Below are 18,270 nucleotides of genomic sequence, written 5' to 3'. Positions count from 1 at the left end.
GTCAAACAAAATATGTCAATTTATTTGATTTAGTGCACATAGATATTTGGGGACCTATTTCTACTCCATCTTTTACTGGTCATAAATATTTTTTAATAATAGTAGAAGATAAAAACAGGTTTACTTGGCTATTTTTTATGAAAAATAAAAGTAAAATTTTTTTTATCCAACAATTTGTGCAACTAATTGAAACTCAATTTCAAACAAAAATAAAAAATATCAGAACTGATAATGGAGTTAAATTCATCATGAATTCTTTTTATGAAAAATAGGGAATAATTCATCAGACTTCATGTGTTGAAACACTTCAATAAAATGGAGTTGTAAAACGAAAACATCAAGATATTTTAAATATTGCTAGAGCACTCATTTTTAAGGCTCATCTTCTTAAAATTTTTTGGAGACATGCTGCATCTCATGCTGCACATATTCTCAATAGAGTGCCTAATTCATCTATTAATAATAAAAGTCCTTATCAGATTCTTTTTAGTAAAATGCCAAATATTCAACACTTTAAAATCTTTAGATGTCTTACATTTGCTTTAACTTTAGTTGCAAATAGAAAGAAATTGAATAAAAGAGAAAGAAAATATATTTTTCTTGGCTTTAAACCAAGAACAAAAAGATATCTTTTGATGGACAAAGATAACAAACAATTGTTCATATCTAGAAATATAATTTTTTATGAAAATTTCTTTCCATATAAGAATAATCAAGTTTCTTATCAATTATTTGAATATATTTCCAATTCTAATCAAGACACTAAACCTACATTACATAATCATGATCCTATAGATGTCTTTGATAGTAGTACAATCTTCTCATACCTTAGATTTACATCCCATTCAACATACAGTGCCAAACACTCCTTCTAACACAATTGATGTCCAATCACAGCCAATCTTACCCATTTTTTTGAGTTTACCAGCAACACCAGCATCATATACTACACCATTATATGATGAAAATTTATCTAATTCCCAACCCACTAATATTAATCCACCTCCTTCACTAAAAAGATCTCTTAGAGAAAGACATAAGCCAAGATACTTTGATGATTATGAATGTCTACAAACCACAGTCTCTGATAGCATGATCTAATCATCAATCACAAAAAGGTATTCTCTTTTCAATTAATTGAGTTACAATTCTCTGTCACAATCACACAAAGCACTTTCCATTACAATTTTCACAAATTCGGAGCCAAAGAACTATGAGCAGGCTATTCTGAGTTATTGTTGGCAGAAAGCAATTAAAGCTAAGCTTGAAGTATTGGAGAAAAGCAAGACCTGAAAACTTACTATTCTACTGAAAGGGAAGCATGCAACCGGATGTAAATGGGTTTTTAAAACCAAGTATAACTCTAATGGGACTATAGAGAGACACAAAGCAAGGCTTGTGGTCAAGGGCTTCACTCAAACACAAGGGTATGACTATTTTGATACCTTTAGCTGCCTTTCTTCATGGTGATCTATCTGAAGAAGTCTATATGAAGTTGCCCCCTGGTTTAAATGCACAACCAGAAATGATTTGTAAGCTGGAACTATCCTTATATGGCCTTAAGCAAGCAAGTAGTCAGTGAAACTCTAAGTTATGCTCTGTCTTGATTGCTTCAGGTTACTCATAATCAAAGACAGATCATTCCCTTTTCACCAAATCTTCTCCAACAGGTTTCACTTCTATTATTGTCTATGTCGATGATTTGGTTCTAGCGGGGGATGACATAGAAGAGATCCAACGTGTGAAGATGAAATTCAACACTTTGTTGAAAATTAAAGATTTAGGCGAACTAAAATTTTTCTTGGGCATGGAAGTTGCAAGGAGTAAAAGGAAAATATCTTTGTATCAAAAGAAGTATACTCTTGATCTCCTAAAAAAGTATGGATTATTAGATTCAAAACTAGTCAGCACACCTATGAATTATTCAATTCATCTCTCGAAATCATCAAGAACATTATTGAATGATGCTAAGCCATATAGAAGACTCATTGGAAGGTTGATATACCTCACTAATACTAGGCCTGACATAAGCTTTGCTGTTAGCAAGTTAAGTCAATTTCTAGATTGTTCCACAGATGAGCACTTCAAAGCAGCCTTACATGTGTTGAAGTACTTAAAGGAGCTCCTGGAAAGGGATTACTTTTTGAGTATGTTTGTGACTTGTCCCTCCGTGGTTTCTCATATTCTGATTGGGGTACCTGTCCGAAAAGATCAGTGTCTGGATATTGCTTCTTTCTTGGAAGATCTTTGGTATCCTGGAAAAGTAAAAAACAGCAAATAGTTGCTCGATCATTTTCGGAGGCGAAATATCGAGCAATGGCTCTTGCATATACATCTTAAATGACTTCAAAATCAAGTTACCAGACCTTATGACATTATTTTGTGATAACCAATCTGCTAGATTTATTGCGGCTAACCCAGTGTTTCATGAAAGGACAACACATTGAAATTGATGGTCACAAAATTAGAGAAAAAGTTCAAGACGATTCTTTAAAATTTATGCCAATTCCATCAAGAGAACAACTTGCTGATGTCCTTATAAAGGCACTTCCACCAGGTTTTTTTGAAGAAATATGTAGTAAATTTAGAATGTATAATTTATACACTCCCAACTTGAGGAAATCTATTAATGTGTGAATATTACTAATTCTCTCAGGTACTTTCTGTTTTATTGAGTATTGTGTAACACTAATAGATTACAGTTGTATAATAGAATATAAAAAGGTAACTAGTATAACTTTTTTTCTTCTTTCTTTTTGGTTATATATAGCTGTATTTTTTGTGTCTGTAAAAAAATAATTTTCACTAATTTTTACTAATGTAATAAACACATTTCTTCCTTCTTTAATTTACTTTTTACTAAAAATTTTGCAGAACAAATTTCATCAGAGTGTAATTGATAATTTTTGTACTGAAGAAATAGATTATCTAGCTCATGGGAATGCTTGTAAGTTGTAATGCTTAGTTAGATTAGTTTCCATTCATAAGGTCATTCTAGGTTCTCCACTTCTATGATTGACATTCATATGTTTTACGACTTGTCTTTTTGCTTAAACTTATTTGTCTTTTTATGCAGGTTATCAACGAAAATAAATTTTCTCTATTTTTTTAATACTTGAGAAAATAAAGTGTGATCTTTCATTTTTAATTCTATAAGTGAGACTAAATATAAATAAGAGAGAGAAAACAATCAAAAATAAAATTAAATCCTAGACACTATCCAAATTTTTTTCCAATAAAAAAGATCCACTCTCGATTACCAACACATGATAGATGCTGTTACATGATGACCTTGAAGTGAAGCTATACAATTTTTTTGTTGGTATTAGGGTTAACCATTAAAAACGCTTCCAAATTATTCAAACGCTGACAAAAATATACCCGAATTTTACTATCGACAAAAATGCCTTCAAATAATTTAAAAACACAACAACAATACCCAATAATAAATATATATTTTCAAAAAATATCTTAGAGATTGAATTTTGATACAATTTTTTGCAAGTATGATTATAAAAATAATATATTATTATACATAAAAATTGGTAATTTTTTGTTAAGTATATAATATTTTTATAATTATTTTTGTTAATAACCAATAATACTTTTAAAAAATCACAAAATAATATATACTTAACAAAAAACACCAAATTTTAAGAATAATAATATCTTATTTTTCTAATTATGCTTGCAAAAAATTGCATCAAAATTCAATCTCTAATGTAGTTTTTGAGAAATACATATTTAATGTTAGTTTTTTTGCAAGATTATCTAACATTAAATATGTATTTCTCAAAAAATATATTAGAGATTTAATTTTGATACAATTTTTTGCAAATATAATTAAAAAAAATGAGATATTAGTAACCTTACAATTTGGTAATTTTTCGTAATTTTTTGTTAACAACTAATAATACTTTTAAAAAATCACAAAAAAATATATACTTAGAAAAAAATTATCAAATTTTAAGAATAATAATATCTCATTTTTTTAATTATTCTTGTAAAAAATCACATTAAAATTCAATCTCTAAGACATTTTTTGAAAAATATATAATAGGAGTATTTTAATTATTTTTTATAATATGGGTATTGTAGTTATTTTCTATAAAAAATAATATTAATTTACATCAGTTTAAGATTTGATTCACCATTTTTTTGCTCAAATCAATTTGTCTAGTTTAATTTTGACAAAAATAACACGATCGATTATATGTGTTAAATTTTAATTATTAAAAAATATCTCTAAAAAAAGACGTTTTAAGCGTCTTTATCTAAGTGACCCTTAATAATTATCTATGATTTTGGAATGTTTTTTCCTTTACATGTCTACAAAGCTTTTTCACCTTTTCCCATGGTTAAGCATACCATATTATTTTTAAATTGAGCCATTTTAGCTATTTTAATAATGATAGTTAGTTTTGCTATGTACTTGAAGACACTCTTTAATTTAAATTTAAAAACAAAAAGTGGTGTTGGATTCAGATATGGGGAATATAGGTGCTTCATAGCCACGTAGTGTCAGTGGAACAGAATTCAAACCATACGAATTCTTCATCAGTAAAAAAAATTGAAAACAACAAACAATTTGGAGGGTCTATTTTCTGGCTTCCGAAATTCATATTTGCCCAACCATGGAACCATGCAATTTCTTACGCAAAATTTTAAAATCAAACAACTCGCATGGTTCGATTTGTATACTCTAAGTTTTTTCAATTTTTTTAACATAAATCGGAGGATGTACTCTAAATTTTTTCACCTTTTTAACACAAATCGATGCTGTGTCACAATTTTCAAAAACACCAAAAAATACCATGTTAAAGTATATCACTAATTTTGCTTCCATATCAAAATTTTTTAGCCACTTGAAGACTCTTGCAGCAACTAATATGAATGGTGAGGACCTTACTGAAAGCATGCAAAAGCTATTAATCGTTATGCAAAGGCTAGATGAGAAAATTGCTCCAATGCTTGCGGCGGATGGAGAGCTCTTCCATTCAAGGTGAGAAAAAATTATTGATATTTGATTCAGAAACTCTTAGTTGTACCTTTGTATCTGCTTGCTTCATGACTAAATATGCAAACCTTGCTTACTTTTATAATTGACTTGCGATGGAAAAGAATTTGACTGGTAACGGTATATAATTCTCAGCTTAAAATAGTCTGTATCTATAAAATATCAAAGATCCTCTGTCATGATGTTATGTTATCATAGAAAACATAAATGATATGCTAACTAGTCTACCATTCAAATTTTCAGAACGTGAATTAAATATATATTATAAACCATACCAGTGTTTATCAAACATTATAGCTAGGTAATAAATTTTCAGTGTAACAAATTTATTTCTTTAAGTGATATTATTTTATTTAGTACATATTTTTGTTCTGAAAATCTCATTCTAATTAGTCAAAGAGTAATTTTAATCTATGTACTTAGCATATTGCAGTTTATAAACTGGTAATTATAGTTCCTTCAAGTGGGAGCAGCAGATGTGGGAGCTCGTGCTAGCGAGCGGCGACAAAGCAAAAGTGACGGAGAGAGTCTTACAGAGGAGAAGACCAAGCTTAAAGGAAGGATCGGAGAAGATGATGTTCAGCATCAGATACGTTGTATGTTTTGTGCTAATGGGATTTGTATTTATGCAAACAATGTATTAAGTGGTTTCTAGATTCATGGCTTTTATTATTTTAATCTTTTAAATTTAAAATTTACTATAATAGTCTAGAGATTTAGTTCAAGGTTTCATATTGGTCCTAAATTTTTGTTGGTGTTTGAGTCAACCAATGGAACCTCGAGCTAACTCTGATTTGTCATGATAAACACAAGGTTAAATAATATTTGTTCGTTTTGGTATTTAAATAAAACAAAAATGATGTCATTTTAGAGAATAAAGGGAGATTAAACGATTTGTACATAGTATAAATCCTTTTTCATTTTTTTTGTTTTGTTTTACTTAAGTGTCAAAACGAAACGACATTATTTAACCATGTATTTAGAATAGTAAGTCAAAGCTAGTTCAGTACTTCATTTGTTGATATAATAAATTTTGAATTTGAAGAATTAAAATAATAAATGTCGTGAATCTAAAAAACTATTCTAGAGATTTAGTCTTATTTAATTCAATTTTTTAAAAAAATTATCAACGAATTACAAACAAATTTTTTTAGTGGTGATAATTTTAAATTTTATTTTAATTTTATCGATAAAATTATTTAAAAAAAGTTAGAATTTGAAAATAAAATTATATTAAAAAATCCATCTATAATGTATTATCTTTTAATAGTGACTTATAGTTTTAATACGTAGGTACATGGTCATCAAAACATGTACATAATTTTTTTAAGGGATAAAGTATTGTTTTTGGTTCGTAAGATTTAGAGTCAAAATTAAATTCGACCTCAACGTTATTTTGGATTTAAAATCGTTCTAACATTTTATTTTATATTAAAATCGCCTTTTTGATTTTTTACGGACAAAAATACCCTCCATCACCACCATCTTTACTACCACCACCACCTCCCTTACTCCCACTAAATACCAATTTAAAAACACAATATTCAATACCAACAATAATACATTATTCAAATTCAACAACAAAACTAACACACAATAACAATGAAATAAAAAAAATAACAAATCAAAATCAGAATTAGAAGCAGAAGTAGAAGTAGACGCAAAATCAGAAAAAGCAGAAGTCGAATCGGAAATAGAAACCGAAGCAAAAGCAGAATCAAAAGAAACAGAAACAGAATCGAAAGAAGTAGAAATAGAATCGAAAGAAGCAAAAGCAGAAGTAGAAGCCGAATCGGAAGCCGAAGTAGAAGTAGAAACCGAAGCAGATGCAGAATCGGTGAGATGCAGCGGCGACGAGGTCAGTAGCAACAATGACAGTGGCGGAGCGTGACGACGAGCTCTGTCACTAGCAGTGGTAATGGCCGACGCTTCCCCTCTTCTCCCTCTTCTTTCTCCTCATCTTCTCTCACCCCCCTTTCCCCTCTTCCTTCCGCATTTTTTTCTTCTTTTTTTTATTTTATAATTTTTTGATTAGGAGTAATTTAGTAATAAAATTTAAAATTTTATTAAAAATGACAATTTTAATACAAAATAAAATATTGAGAACGATTTTAAATTCAAAATAATGTTGGAGATAAATTTAATTTTGATCATAAATTTTAAAGACTAAAATAATATGTATCTTTTTTAAATTACTGAAATTTCATTCAAGACAAAGTTATTTTTGCTAGATTTTTTTTACAGCATTCTCTTCAAGTAATTTCTTCGATGATATAAAAAAATATACAAAGATATATATTGTAAATATTTTTTTACTTTTTTAATACTCCACAAAAATTTCTAATCATAGTCCTAACATCTTTTTTTTGGAAATGGAGATGAAAATCGCGGAGAAAATTTTAAATTGAGGATGAAAACTTTTTCGCCCATAATTATTTTTTCCGAAAATTATTATAGGCATATTAATTAATTTAGTGCTTCAAATAGAACTATTGCTGTAGTAACAATTCTAATGCTTGATGTTTAAAATGTATTTCAAATGAAAATTATGTAATATCACAATACTTGTTTTATGTTTAAAAGTATAACACATATTTTATTTAAAATTTAATAATTTAACCTTTTTTTTGTGTCTAAACATGGAAAGAAACAAAATAAATACTGTCTTATATACGAGCGAATGATTTGTTGGATATCAGAGTTACTCTTAACACCATATCTAGTCATCAAATCTGTAGCTCTATTGGCTTCTCGGGACACTCACTCAATATGAACAAGCCAAAAATGAGATAAAAGTTTCTGAATCTTGTGAACCAAATCTGTTATTTCAAATAAATATCCACTTGTAAGCTCATGCATAATAAGTAGAATGTCAAAGTAATCTTGATAACCAAATCTGTTTCACATATAATAACTTAACATTTACTTAAATTATAACGTGTTATGATACAAGATAATTAAAAATATTACATTTATTTTATTTTAATTAATTAAAATTAATAAAAAAATGCCCCGTAGTAATGTTACTAAAGTTACAACATTTTTTTCACTTTAAAAAAATTGTTTATTTGTAATACCAAAAAAAAAATGTTTGTATACACTACTGCTGCTTCACTTCAAGGTCATAATGCAACGCATCTATCATGTGTAAGTTACCTGCATAAAAAGATTAAAAAGTTGCAAAAAGTCAAGTCGGAAAACATATGAATGCCAATCATAGAAGTGGAGAACCATGGAATGACTTTATTAATTACAAAAAAAGAAAAAAAAAATCCCAACAACACAGAAGGATAAAAGTGAAACAATTAATTCATTATGAATGGAAACTAATCTAACAAGCATCCCCATGACCCTAGATAATCTATTTCTTCGGTACAGAAATGATCAACTACACACTAATAGCTGTTTTTTATATATATATATTTAATTCATTCTTAAGATAAATTTCGGTTTATTATTCAGATATAGGCTTATAGACATACCTGTACAGCTAGATATTACTCTTCATAGAGGAGACATTATTTTATTGTATGTTGTCTTCTCCTTCAACATTGTTATGGTCATCAATTTTATCAGAAGCTTGATCTGTTTGAATAGTACAACCAAATAACTGAAATGAAGTAGCTCCAGATTTGGTTAAGTTGCTGTTAGGGGTCTCATCAATGGGAGTCAAACTAGACTTGCTATGTGGTGATAAGTTTTTAGGCTTATGAGTGTCAATGTTAAGTTTTGGCAACATAACATTTAACTTTGGTACAATATTATTCTCAAAGGAACTATCAATAGACAGAGAAGGATCAATCGGAAAGAGGGGATAAGTAGCTGCAGAAAATAGAGGATGCCTGGCTCCCTGCATGCTAGCAGAAAAAAAAGTATCATAATTACTCAACAATGTTTGATTCAGCACTCCCATTGTGGAATCAGGAATAGAAAATCTTGTAATGGAAGAGGAGGATTCTCCCATTTCATTAGTTCTGAACCTCTTTGTTGGGGGAAATACTTGAGGAAGTAAAAGTGTCTCAGAAAGAAGTTCCACCTGCCATGGACTGACAGGATTTACATTCTTCAAGATTTCGGATTCATCCCATGTAATCTACAGAGAAAAAAGAAAAAAAGCCAAACATTAGCTGCAATAAAAAATATTATAAAAAATTTATTATGACCAAAATTTAACCAAATCAATCAGTAAAAATACATCTTTTTAATTTTGGTAAAAACTCATCTGAAATGGATTTTAAGTTAAGTTGATACTTGAGTTTTCACTATTTTTTATTATTATTAGATAAGGGAAAACAAGAACACACCACAAGAAACCAAGAGATTATTTCTTTATTTATTTCTTTCACTCCATTCTTTTTCTTTTTCCTTTCTTGACATTTCTTAGTCAAAGTCCATATCACTATACATAGACACACAAATCAAAATTCACAAAGCGGGCAAATTTTATACCTGAAGCATGCGCCAAGGAGAACCACTCCATGGTTGATCTTTACCGGGAACAGTAACACCAGAAACAGTCCCCTGAAACCAATCCATCCGTGACGAATCATAGTTCTCTCTGCCCATTTTCACTCTCATCCCAACTCTCCAAGGAATACCATTAATCATCACGTCCACGTCCTCTGCCTTCACCACAAACTCCCCCCAACCCACGCTTGGATAGTAAACAACTTCGAACGGCTTGTTTTGAGCTGCCAGCTCCATCGCCTCTGCCACCGATGTCGAAGTCACTCTCCCCTTCCCGTTTCTTGCAAATCCCTCCGTCATCACCTCTTCTTTTTCTTCCTCTTCTTTTTCTCCTTCGCCCTCGTCCATAGCTGCAAACCAATCCAATCCACCATCTGCGATATCGTCGTCCAGCGACATATTGCGGCGGAGCCCGACGAACATCCTCCCATCGGAGTCCTTCATGAAAACCACAGTATCGCCGGAGATAATCTTCTTACTGTTAACGAACTTGCTCCAGCCGGATGTGAAGAGGTGCCGTCTCGGAGTCCCGCGGTAGATGTGGCGAAACTCCCATACGGCGCCGTGTAGGTCGGTTATTCTAAGATTCTGCACCGGCGGGTCCTCTTCAAAGTTCAACGGCGGGAAGACCAAGTCCGCACAGGATCTCGGCACCGAAAACCCTCCGCCATTATTCGCATCGGACCGCGTGAGAATCTTGGCGTACGACGCAACCTCTTCATCGTCGCCATTGCCGTTGCCACTGTTGCCTTCGGCGGCGACGGCAGGTGGAAGAAAATCTTGAGCGGATCCATCGGTGACAGGAACAAGAAGAATCTTGAGGAAGACCTCGTCGGTGTTAGGGTCCGCGAAGTAGTTGACGGCGGCGACACGGCAAGGGATGACCGGCCTGGAGTAAACCAGAGGTGAAAGGTTTCGCGGTTGCGAAGCAGCTTGATCGATGTGTCCCTGTGGAAAGTAGTAAACCCTAGAGTTCACTACTGGTGCCTTCGCAGAGATTCCAGCACATGCGCGCCAGAATTTGGCGGGAATTGGTGTTGGCCTCGGCGGCAATGATGAGGACGGAGCACTACGGCGAGGCATGGCTGATGAGGACGGAGCACTACGGCAATGAGAGAGTGATTAGTATGTGTGGATATTTTTTTTGTAACTGAAAAGAAAACAAGTGTGGGGATTTTAAATCAAACCATGCAGTCTTTTATATAGCTACCCTTAGTCAATTGAATCAAACAAGTGATTAGTGTAAGATTAGTTAGAAAACCCTCACAAAATCAAATAAAATTGAATTTTGAAATTTAAGTTTTCTGTTCTATCTTATCTTTGAATGGGAATATCTATGGTCATCACTGTTAACTGATCATTAATTAGTTCTATACTTCTATCATTTTCATTTGTATATATAATAATTGTATGTGTGTTTTTACGTTTTAAGTTAGTAATAAAAACGCTTTTATTTGTATCCCTGATGACATGGCTTAGTTCGTTTGGAAAGACAAGTTTTTATGCAGTTCAATTTTTAAAGCAAGTTGATGATATATTGATTTTAATTAATTGCATTCATTTCAACCTTAATACTACTATGTTACTACCTTCTTGACTTCCCATAACAATTACTCATTCTACAATTAGTATTTTTACTTTCAATATATACGTAGGAATTGAAAATTAAAATAAATTTAATTAGATAAATAATGGTTGTTTAGGGTAGCATGGTTGTTAAACAAACAAAGGATAGTAACACTAATACTATAACAACCATCCTTAACATGGTTACGGAAATCTCTCTACTAAATCAAATCTTATATTTTAATAACAGATTACAACTAAAGATAAGACAAGGTTTCATCCAAAAAAAGAGATAAGACAAGATGATATTTTAAATTTTAACATATTATCTTCTTTTATTTATTTATAAATCTGTTCCGAAAATATGGGCAAAGAAAATTATCTGTTTTAATTTATGGTCTAACTTTTTTGTTTTTATTTTTTTATAATATTTTTGTACGAATATATGATGGGATTAAAAGTGCAAGTTCAAATTAATCCAAGACATGAAAAATTAACTAAGTCAAAATTCAAATTTTTTTTTGTAACCAATTACAGCTAATGGTAGGACAGGATGACAATTTAAATTTTAACATGTTATCTTCTTCTATGTATAAATCTTGTTTTTTGACCAATTTGGTTCTGAATTTAAAATATTGTATTGCTTAATAAAAAGGCTTATAGGAGAAACCCAAGGCGGCCCAATAGAGATAATGGTTTTTCTGGTAGCCCAATGTGAAGTAGCTTTAAAGGTACAAAGGAAAAAAAATAACTGATAATTCTTTTCTCATCTTTACTATAATAAATAATTATCTTAATAAAAATACGTTAATTTGAAAGAAAATTAACGATTAATAAGAAAATGAATTATTCTGAACAGATCAGTATTTTAGTAGTAAGATTGAAGGAACTTGACAACTTGTAATTCAAGCATTGCAAACAGATCCCTAATTAATTAATATTGTTAACAGATCAAATCAAAGAAAAAAACAAGAGGCAATAAGAGACCAAATATAAGAGTTAACTTGCTGTAAATGACCCGCTATACAAGTTGACTGTACTACTGTAACCTCATCACAAAAGCACATAGTATGACCAAAATTAATTAATTAATATTATCTGTTATTTATTGTATATCATCTATTTTATCTAGTATTTATTATCTATTATATATAATTAAAGAGTTTAATTAATATGTATACTAAAAATATATGTCAAAATTATTATAATAGAAGTTTTTAAACATTTTATTTATGTAAATATATTAAAAACTTAAATTATGTTTTTTTTTAATAATAATGTTAACATTTATTCTTATAATACATGTTAGCAAAATTTATAATTAAAAAATATTTTTTCATTTAATTATGAAGCTGAAGTGGCACATTCTTAATTATATTTTTTTATTTGTTTAATTTAATTCATTAATGTCAATTAATTACGATGATATATTTAGACTCAGAACTCCTTTTAAAAAAATAGGAGAAGCTACTTTTTTTTTAATTATAAAAAGTTACAATATGCGTATTTGGTATCATTTAAAAAAATTTAACTTTTCGAAAAGTTAATTCACAATTTTTTGAAAAAATAGAAATATATGACTTCTCCTTTTTGATAAGTCATTCTATTACTTCTCTAAAAAAAATTAACTTAAAAAAAACCTGCTTTTATTTTTGGCATGTGAAAATGTTTCTTGTTTATGCTAAAAAAAATACTGCCCTTCTACCACTCTCTTCAAGCAAGGTTCCATCTCATAGAAGTACATGCCTTCCACCATTATTTTTACATAATGATTCATCTGTTGAAAATATTAACCTTTATCACCATTTAAAATATTATTCCATTTGAATCATTTACTGCATATATTTTTTTTAGTTTTTTTATTATTTTTATTATTTTATTTTTATTGTTAAATTTGTATTTAATATTGTATGTGGTATAAAATTTCAGTTTTAATTTTATTTTTTTACATGTGATGTTATTTTCATATAACTTACTATTATTTTTATAGTTAGTTATAACAAGTTTTTGACCCCAATAAAGAAGAAGGCTAATAGGAGTAAAAAATAAAAATAAAAAACAACAACAAAATATATATTGACACACCTTATATTTATTTTTTATTTTTACCTACTATATCATACCCAATAAAACAGCAAACACTAATTATACAATAATTTTTTTGGCATTGCCATCAAGATTATTGTAAATTAAAATTTTATTACTATTCATCACATACAAGAAAATCGTTATGGGTGAAAGTAAGGTAGAAGAACCAATTATCTAAAAAATGAAACTAATAAGAGAACAAATAAAAAATCAATTACCTATACAATTGTAATTTTAGTGATTAGATTATGTAAAATCAACATTCAATATTGAAAAGTATTTGTTATCATCGTTATTTTAATTTTCATTTTTTTGTGTAAAAAAATATATTTTTTGAGTTATTTATCTAAACATTATAACTTTAAAATAAGTACTTCTATAACTAAAAATTCAAATACAAAATAACTTATTTATAAATTACTATTAATAAAAATTCTTATAATTTAAACTTTTTTTTAAAAAATTTATTTAAATTGTTTATCTATGCCTCAATCATTAATGTTCTTTTTGAGTTAATATTAAAATCAATCTAACTAATAAATTTTTTTTCGGTAGAACTAATAAACTATTTAATATTAATACATGTCAACTCTTCATTCTTTTTTCTTTTCGTTTGTATTTTTCTAAACTACTATCTTTAATAAAAAAAATCAAAACTCTTATTTAATTTGGGGTTAGCTTAAGGTCAGTTTGGTTAATGTCTTAAAATTTTGAGACATAAACACAAAAGGATAATTTAATATTAAATTTATTTGATTACAAAAATATCGCCTAAGAAACACAAAAAATAGCATTTATATTGATTCTTTCGAGTCTTAAACTATTTCTAAAAATACTAAATACATGTTTATTGTATCTATTGTGTGTAAACGTGTCTTAAAAAATTTATATTTCAGTAACCAAACAATAAATTGTGTTATTATATATATGTCTCTGATCTACATAGATCTAAGACAAACACTACCTTAAAATTTGAGTTTAAATCAACCCACTCAAATTCCTAAGCTATAGGAATCGAATCTATTTAAATAACGGATTACATAAATTGAGTCAAAATAAATTATTATTATTATTATTATTATTATTATTATTATTATTATTATTATATGAGTTGAAATTTGTCTAACTCAATTTATAGTTTTTGTGAATGAATCAACCCACGAATTGTAACATACTTTGATAATTTTAAGGATTCCGCTAGGTAGACAATGGACTATTTAGATCTAGCGCTTTAATGCCATGCATGATACCACTCATCCCAAAAGATTCAGCTGAGGAAAAATGTAACACTAATAATTATATATCTAATACTTCATAAACCTCCATTGTACACATTGTATAAATATTTCATTGGCTCCTCATACTTTTCCTAATTTTAAATATAGTTTATAACAATATCAAATAATACTTATAATTTTAATCTAATCTCCCATGAATCATACTGAAAAACAAAATTATCAAATAATAAAATTTGTGTACCCTAAGTAATATAGATATTCCACATGGTAATTATACCCTAAGTAATGTTGAGCGTCTACTTCTAGGAAGATTCCAATGTCAAAGAACATTCAAATATAAATTCCATGCGAAAATCACGCCATGAACATACCCCGAAAAAAAATCTAATCTATCTCCAATCCAAATAACTGAAAAAAGAGTATTAAGTATTAACTGTTTAGAAAGGAGGAGAAGACGCCATTTCTGACGGCACTTAGTTGTATGGCCAAATCCTTTGACAAAAACAAAACAATGCGCCTCATGAATAATCAAACACATGACTAATCACGTTGTAACTTGCTTACCAATCCCTATCATTATGTTCAACACAAAATTAAATTATTATATGATGTACAAAAACAATATTCAAATTCAATTTCTATAAAATAAAAGAAAAAAAATCCTAGAAAGAGTTGTCAAATTGAATAGATTTATAAGTAATTTTTTTTATAAAAAATAAAGAAATTTAAACCCACGACTTCTTAAAGTGAATATAAAAAGATTATACTATTTGAGTTATAATTTATTGACGATTCACAAATAATTTATAATTTATAAAAAGTTATAACATTAATATTTGGTATAATTTTTAAAATTAACTTGTAATTAATTAAAAAGTCAATTAAAATGTTTATATATGGAAAAATTTTAAAAATGACTTCTTTTTATAAGAGATTTTTTATTATTATTTTTAAAAATAAGTAATTTTATAACTAAAAAATTAAATATAAAATAATTTATTTATAAAATTTGTAATATAAGTCTTTATATTTTAATTTTTTTAATTAAATTAAGTTGTTTATTCAAAATGACCAATATAAAAGATGTTTTTGTTTCGTCTTAATATGAATTTATATAATTTAATTTTGATATAATAATTATGTAAATTATTATTATTGTATAATTATATCTGTTTTTTTTAACTATTATTTAGCATAAAAATATAAAATAATACATTCCAACTGCAATCATATCAAGCTAATTCGTTTCACATCCTTTCAGCTCTTTAATGAAACTCTACTTAAATTAAATGACAATAATCATAATAATTCAACTCCTCAAATAATATTTAATTTGAATATTTTCAATAATATAAAAATAGATTTACCTAATATTTGTCGTAATGAAACATATGAAGATTATCAATTAAAATTATTTTTATAAAAATATAAATTTAAATTGTTAAAAATAAATTTTATATAAATTAATATTTGTATATAATTTTATTTTTAACAAATTTATTTTATTAATTGTAAAAATAAAACTTTTTATATTTGACCTATTAAATTTAAAAATGTGAGAATTGATTTAAAAATTAAATTCGTTTTAATATGAATTTACAAATGAAAAAAATGAAAATCAAAATTAAAAAAATTAAATCATTTATTTTTAATTATTTTAAAACAAAAAATAATAATTTTTGAGAAATTTTAATTTTTAGCATTTCAAACCAGCTTGGTATGTTTTAAGAAAATATATTAGTTAAATCCAACAAAAATATATAAGTAAATTGAAATCATAAATTAATCCATCCAAATTAAATTCTTAAAAGATATAATTTTATTAAGCAAAGCATATGTACAATTTGACGGGTCATTGGACCAATTCCTTGTCTCTTTTCATATTGCATTCCTCTCTCTCTCTCTCTCTTATTTTCTTTTCAGCTCATCTTCTTCCATTCAGACCCAGAAGAACAGAAGACGACCATAATGAAGACTCGTGCTTCCACCAAAATCTCTGCAAAATGGGTTCCCATTTTCTCTATCTTTTCCTTCCTTCTTGGCATGCTCATCACAACCAGGTCCATCTTCTTCTTCTACCTTCACTCATCTTTTTAATCCATGATGTGACCTATGAATTTGGCTTGCTCCAAATTTGGAAACTTTCGTTACTATTGTTACGCTTTTAGCTTCATTTAAAGTTCTAAACTTTGTGATCTGGGTCATGGAATTTTTTTTTAAATTATTTTGCTGGTTTGATGCAGGGTGTGGGAGCAACCTGAATCAAACGGCATGCTGATTTCGAAGCATCAACGTGATCAAGAACTGCAAGTGATCTCAGGTGACTGCGCCACCAAACAGGTATCTTCCGAGTTTGTAACAGCATTTGCCACAAAGTGTTCAACTTTAATACATTTTTTAAGCTTTCCTTTTTTGTGTTTATTTTCATTTTTGGAATATCAGAAGCAGCCAACTAAGGATGCGATGAGTGAATTGTACAAGACACATGAGGCAATTCAGTGAGTGCTTCTAACTAATTAACCTGAGTCTCTTTCCTTTTTTGGCTTAGATTTGGTTGCAATTGGAGCTTTTGTATTTTTATTTTTATTGAATTTTGGGGTTGAATGATAAATTAATGATTGTTTTTTTTCCTCTCTATTTATATTGAGGCATGCCAGGGCTTTAGATAAGCAGGTTTCCATGCTACAAATGGAACTAGCAGCTGCTAGGAGTTCTCATGAAGCCGGGATCTCAGACTCGAATAGCACGGCCACTACCATGGGGATCTCGGGGGAAGGCCTTCCTAGGAAGAAGGCCTTTGTAGTGATTGGAATAAACACAGCTTTCAGTAGCAGGAAGAGGCGTGATTCGGTTCGAGAGACTTGGATGCCTCAGGGTATATTCTATTTCCTCTAGAAACTGTTTCTGCTAAGAGTCAATTTTGGTATCCACCTTTAAAAAATGGGGTGAATATTAGAGGAGAAGTTTTATGACAGATGATTATATGGATCCTAATATTGAGAGGACATTGAACTAGAATGGCATGGCCAACTTTTATATGTATCTAATATCTGTTTGAACAGGAGAACAACTTCTTCAGTTGGAGCGCGAGAAGGGAATTGTTATCAGATTCATGATTGGTCACAGGTAATTGGCTGGACGATTCTAGTTTAGTGTGACTGTAAATTATCTTGACAACATAAGTTGTTAAAGTTATCCTTTCCTTTGAAGTTTTAATGTATGTTATTGTGTTTTTGTGTAATTTCTTTTAATCCTAAATACTTACTAGGATAATAGTATACTCAAACTTATCTTCAGTATTTACTTTTGCCCATTCTATTTCTTCTATATGCCTATGTTGTGCCTTTCGTGGAATGTTGAACTATTTTATTGTAAATTTCTTCTTCCATTAGCATACCTTGCTGAACTTGGAGTGTTTGGTGAATTGCTTCTTTTAGTATGTTGTATGGTGGTTGTATTTTTGTCATATTTAGTTATCTACAGTAAGCCTCTAAGTAAGCATGGACATTTATGCCCATTTTGTTCTTAAAATTGGCTTTCTTCCAGTACCTATAGGGCATGGTGTCATTTTTAGTTTCTTTGCCTATTTGAGAGCTTAAACATGAAATAAGATAAGGCGCAATGACATCGTTTGATCGATGTAGCCGATCTTACCTAGTGGGATAAGACTTTGTTATTGTTTGTTTGCCTATTTGAAAGCTGATAATATTATATAGGTTGCTAATAATTAATAATGGATCTAACGTGGATGATGTTATCATTGCTATCTCAGTGCAACTTCCAACAGCATTCTAGATCGAGCTATTGATGCAGAAGAAAACCAGCACAAAGATTTTCTGCGTCTGGTAAGGCAGACGATAGCACATTTTATCTATGAAAACTCTGGTTAATCCA

General features: G+C 29.1%; 2 protein-coding genes across 3 annotated transcripts in view; one reads left to right on the top strand and one right to left on the bottom strand.

Annotated features, from left to right (window-relative positions):
• Nucleotides 1-8,540: 8,540 nt before the first annotated feature.
• LOC107460746 (auxin response factor 17) lies at nt 8,541-10,567 on the bottom strand. Its single transcript, XM_016079133.1, has 2 exons — nt 9,467-10,567; nt 8,541-9,110 (listed from the first exon to the last, which is right to left on the bottom strand). Exons 1-2 carry the CDS (start codon nt 10,565-10,567, stop codon nt 8,541-8,543), a joined length of 1,671 nt encoding a protein of 556 aa, XP_015934619.1.
• A 5,662-nt stretch (nt 10,568-16,229) lies between these two features.
• The window catches only part of LOC107460823 (beta-1,3-galactosyltransferase 7), a 3,621-nt gene continuing 1,580 nt past the window's right edge, over nt 16,230-18,270 (top strand). Inside the window, exons 1-6 of one of the 2 annotated variants that reach the window (XM_016079234.3) lie at nt 16,230-16,436; nt 16,620-16,716; nt 16,819-16,874; nt 17,034-17,251; nt 17,439-17,502; nt 18,149-18,221. In XM_016079234.3, coding sequence (XP_015934720.1) covers nt 16,345-16,436; nt 16,620-16,716; nt 16,819-16,874; nt 17,034-17,251; nt 17,439-17,502; nt 18,149-18,221 — 600 coding nt within the window. In that variant the 5' untranslated portion in view covers nt 16,230-16,344. Of the gene's footprint in view, nt 16,437-16,619; nt 16,717-16,818; nt 16,875-17,024; nt 17,252-17,438; nt 17,503-18,148; nt 18,222-18,270 lie in introns of both variants that reach the window. The other variant, XM_016079233.3, reaches the window with a different exon arrangement.

Source organism: Arachis duranensis, chromosome 8 (assembly GCF_000817695.3).
Source record: "Arachis duranensis cultivar V14167 chromosome 8, aradu.V14167.gnm2.J7QH, whole genome shotgun sequence".
Classification (NCBI taxonomy): Eukaryota; Viridiplantae; Streptophyta; class Magnoliopsida; order Fabales; family Fabaceae; genus Arachis; species Arachis duranensis.
The sequence above is the reverse complement of the archived record's forward strand: the minus strand, read 5'-3'. Positions and strand labels throughout refer to the sequence as shown.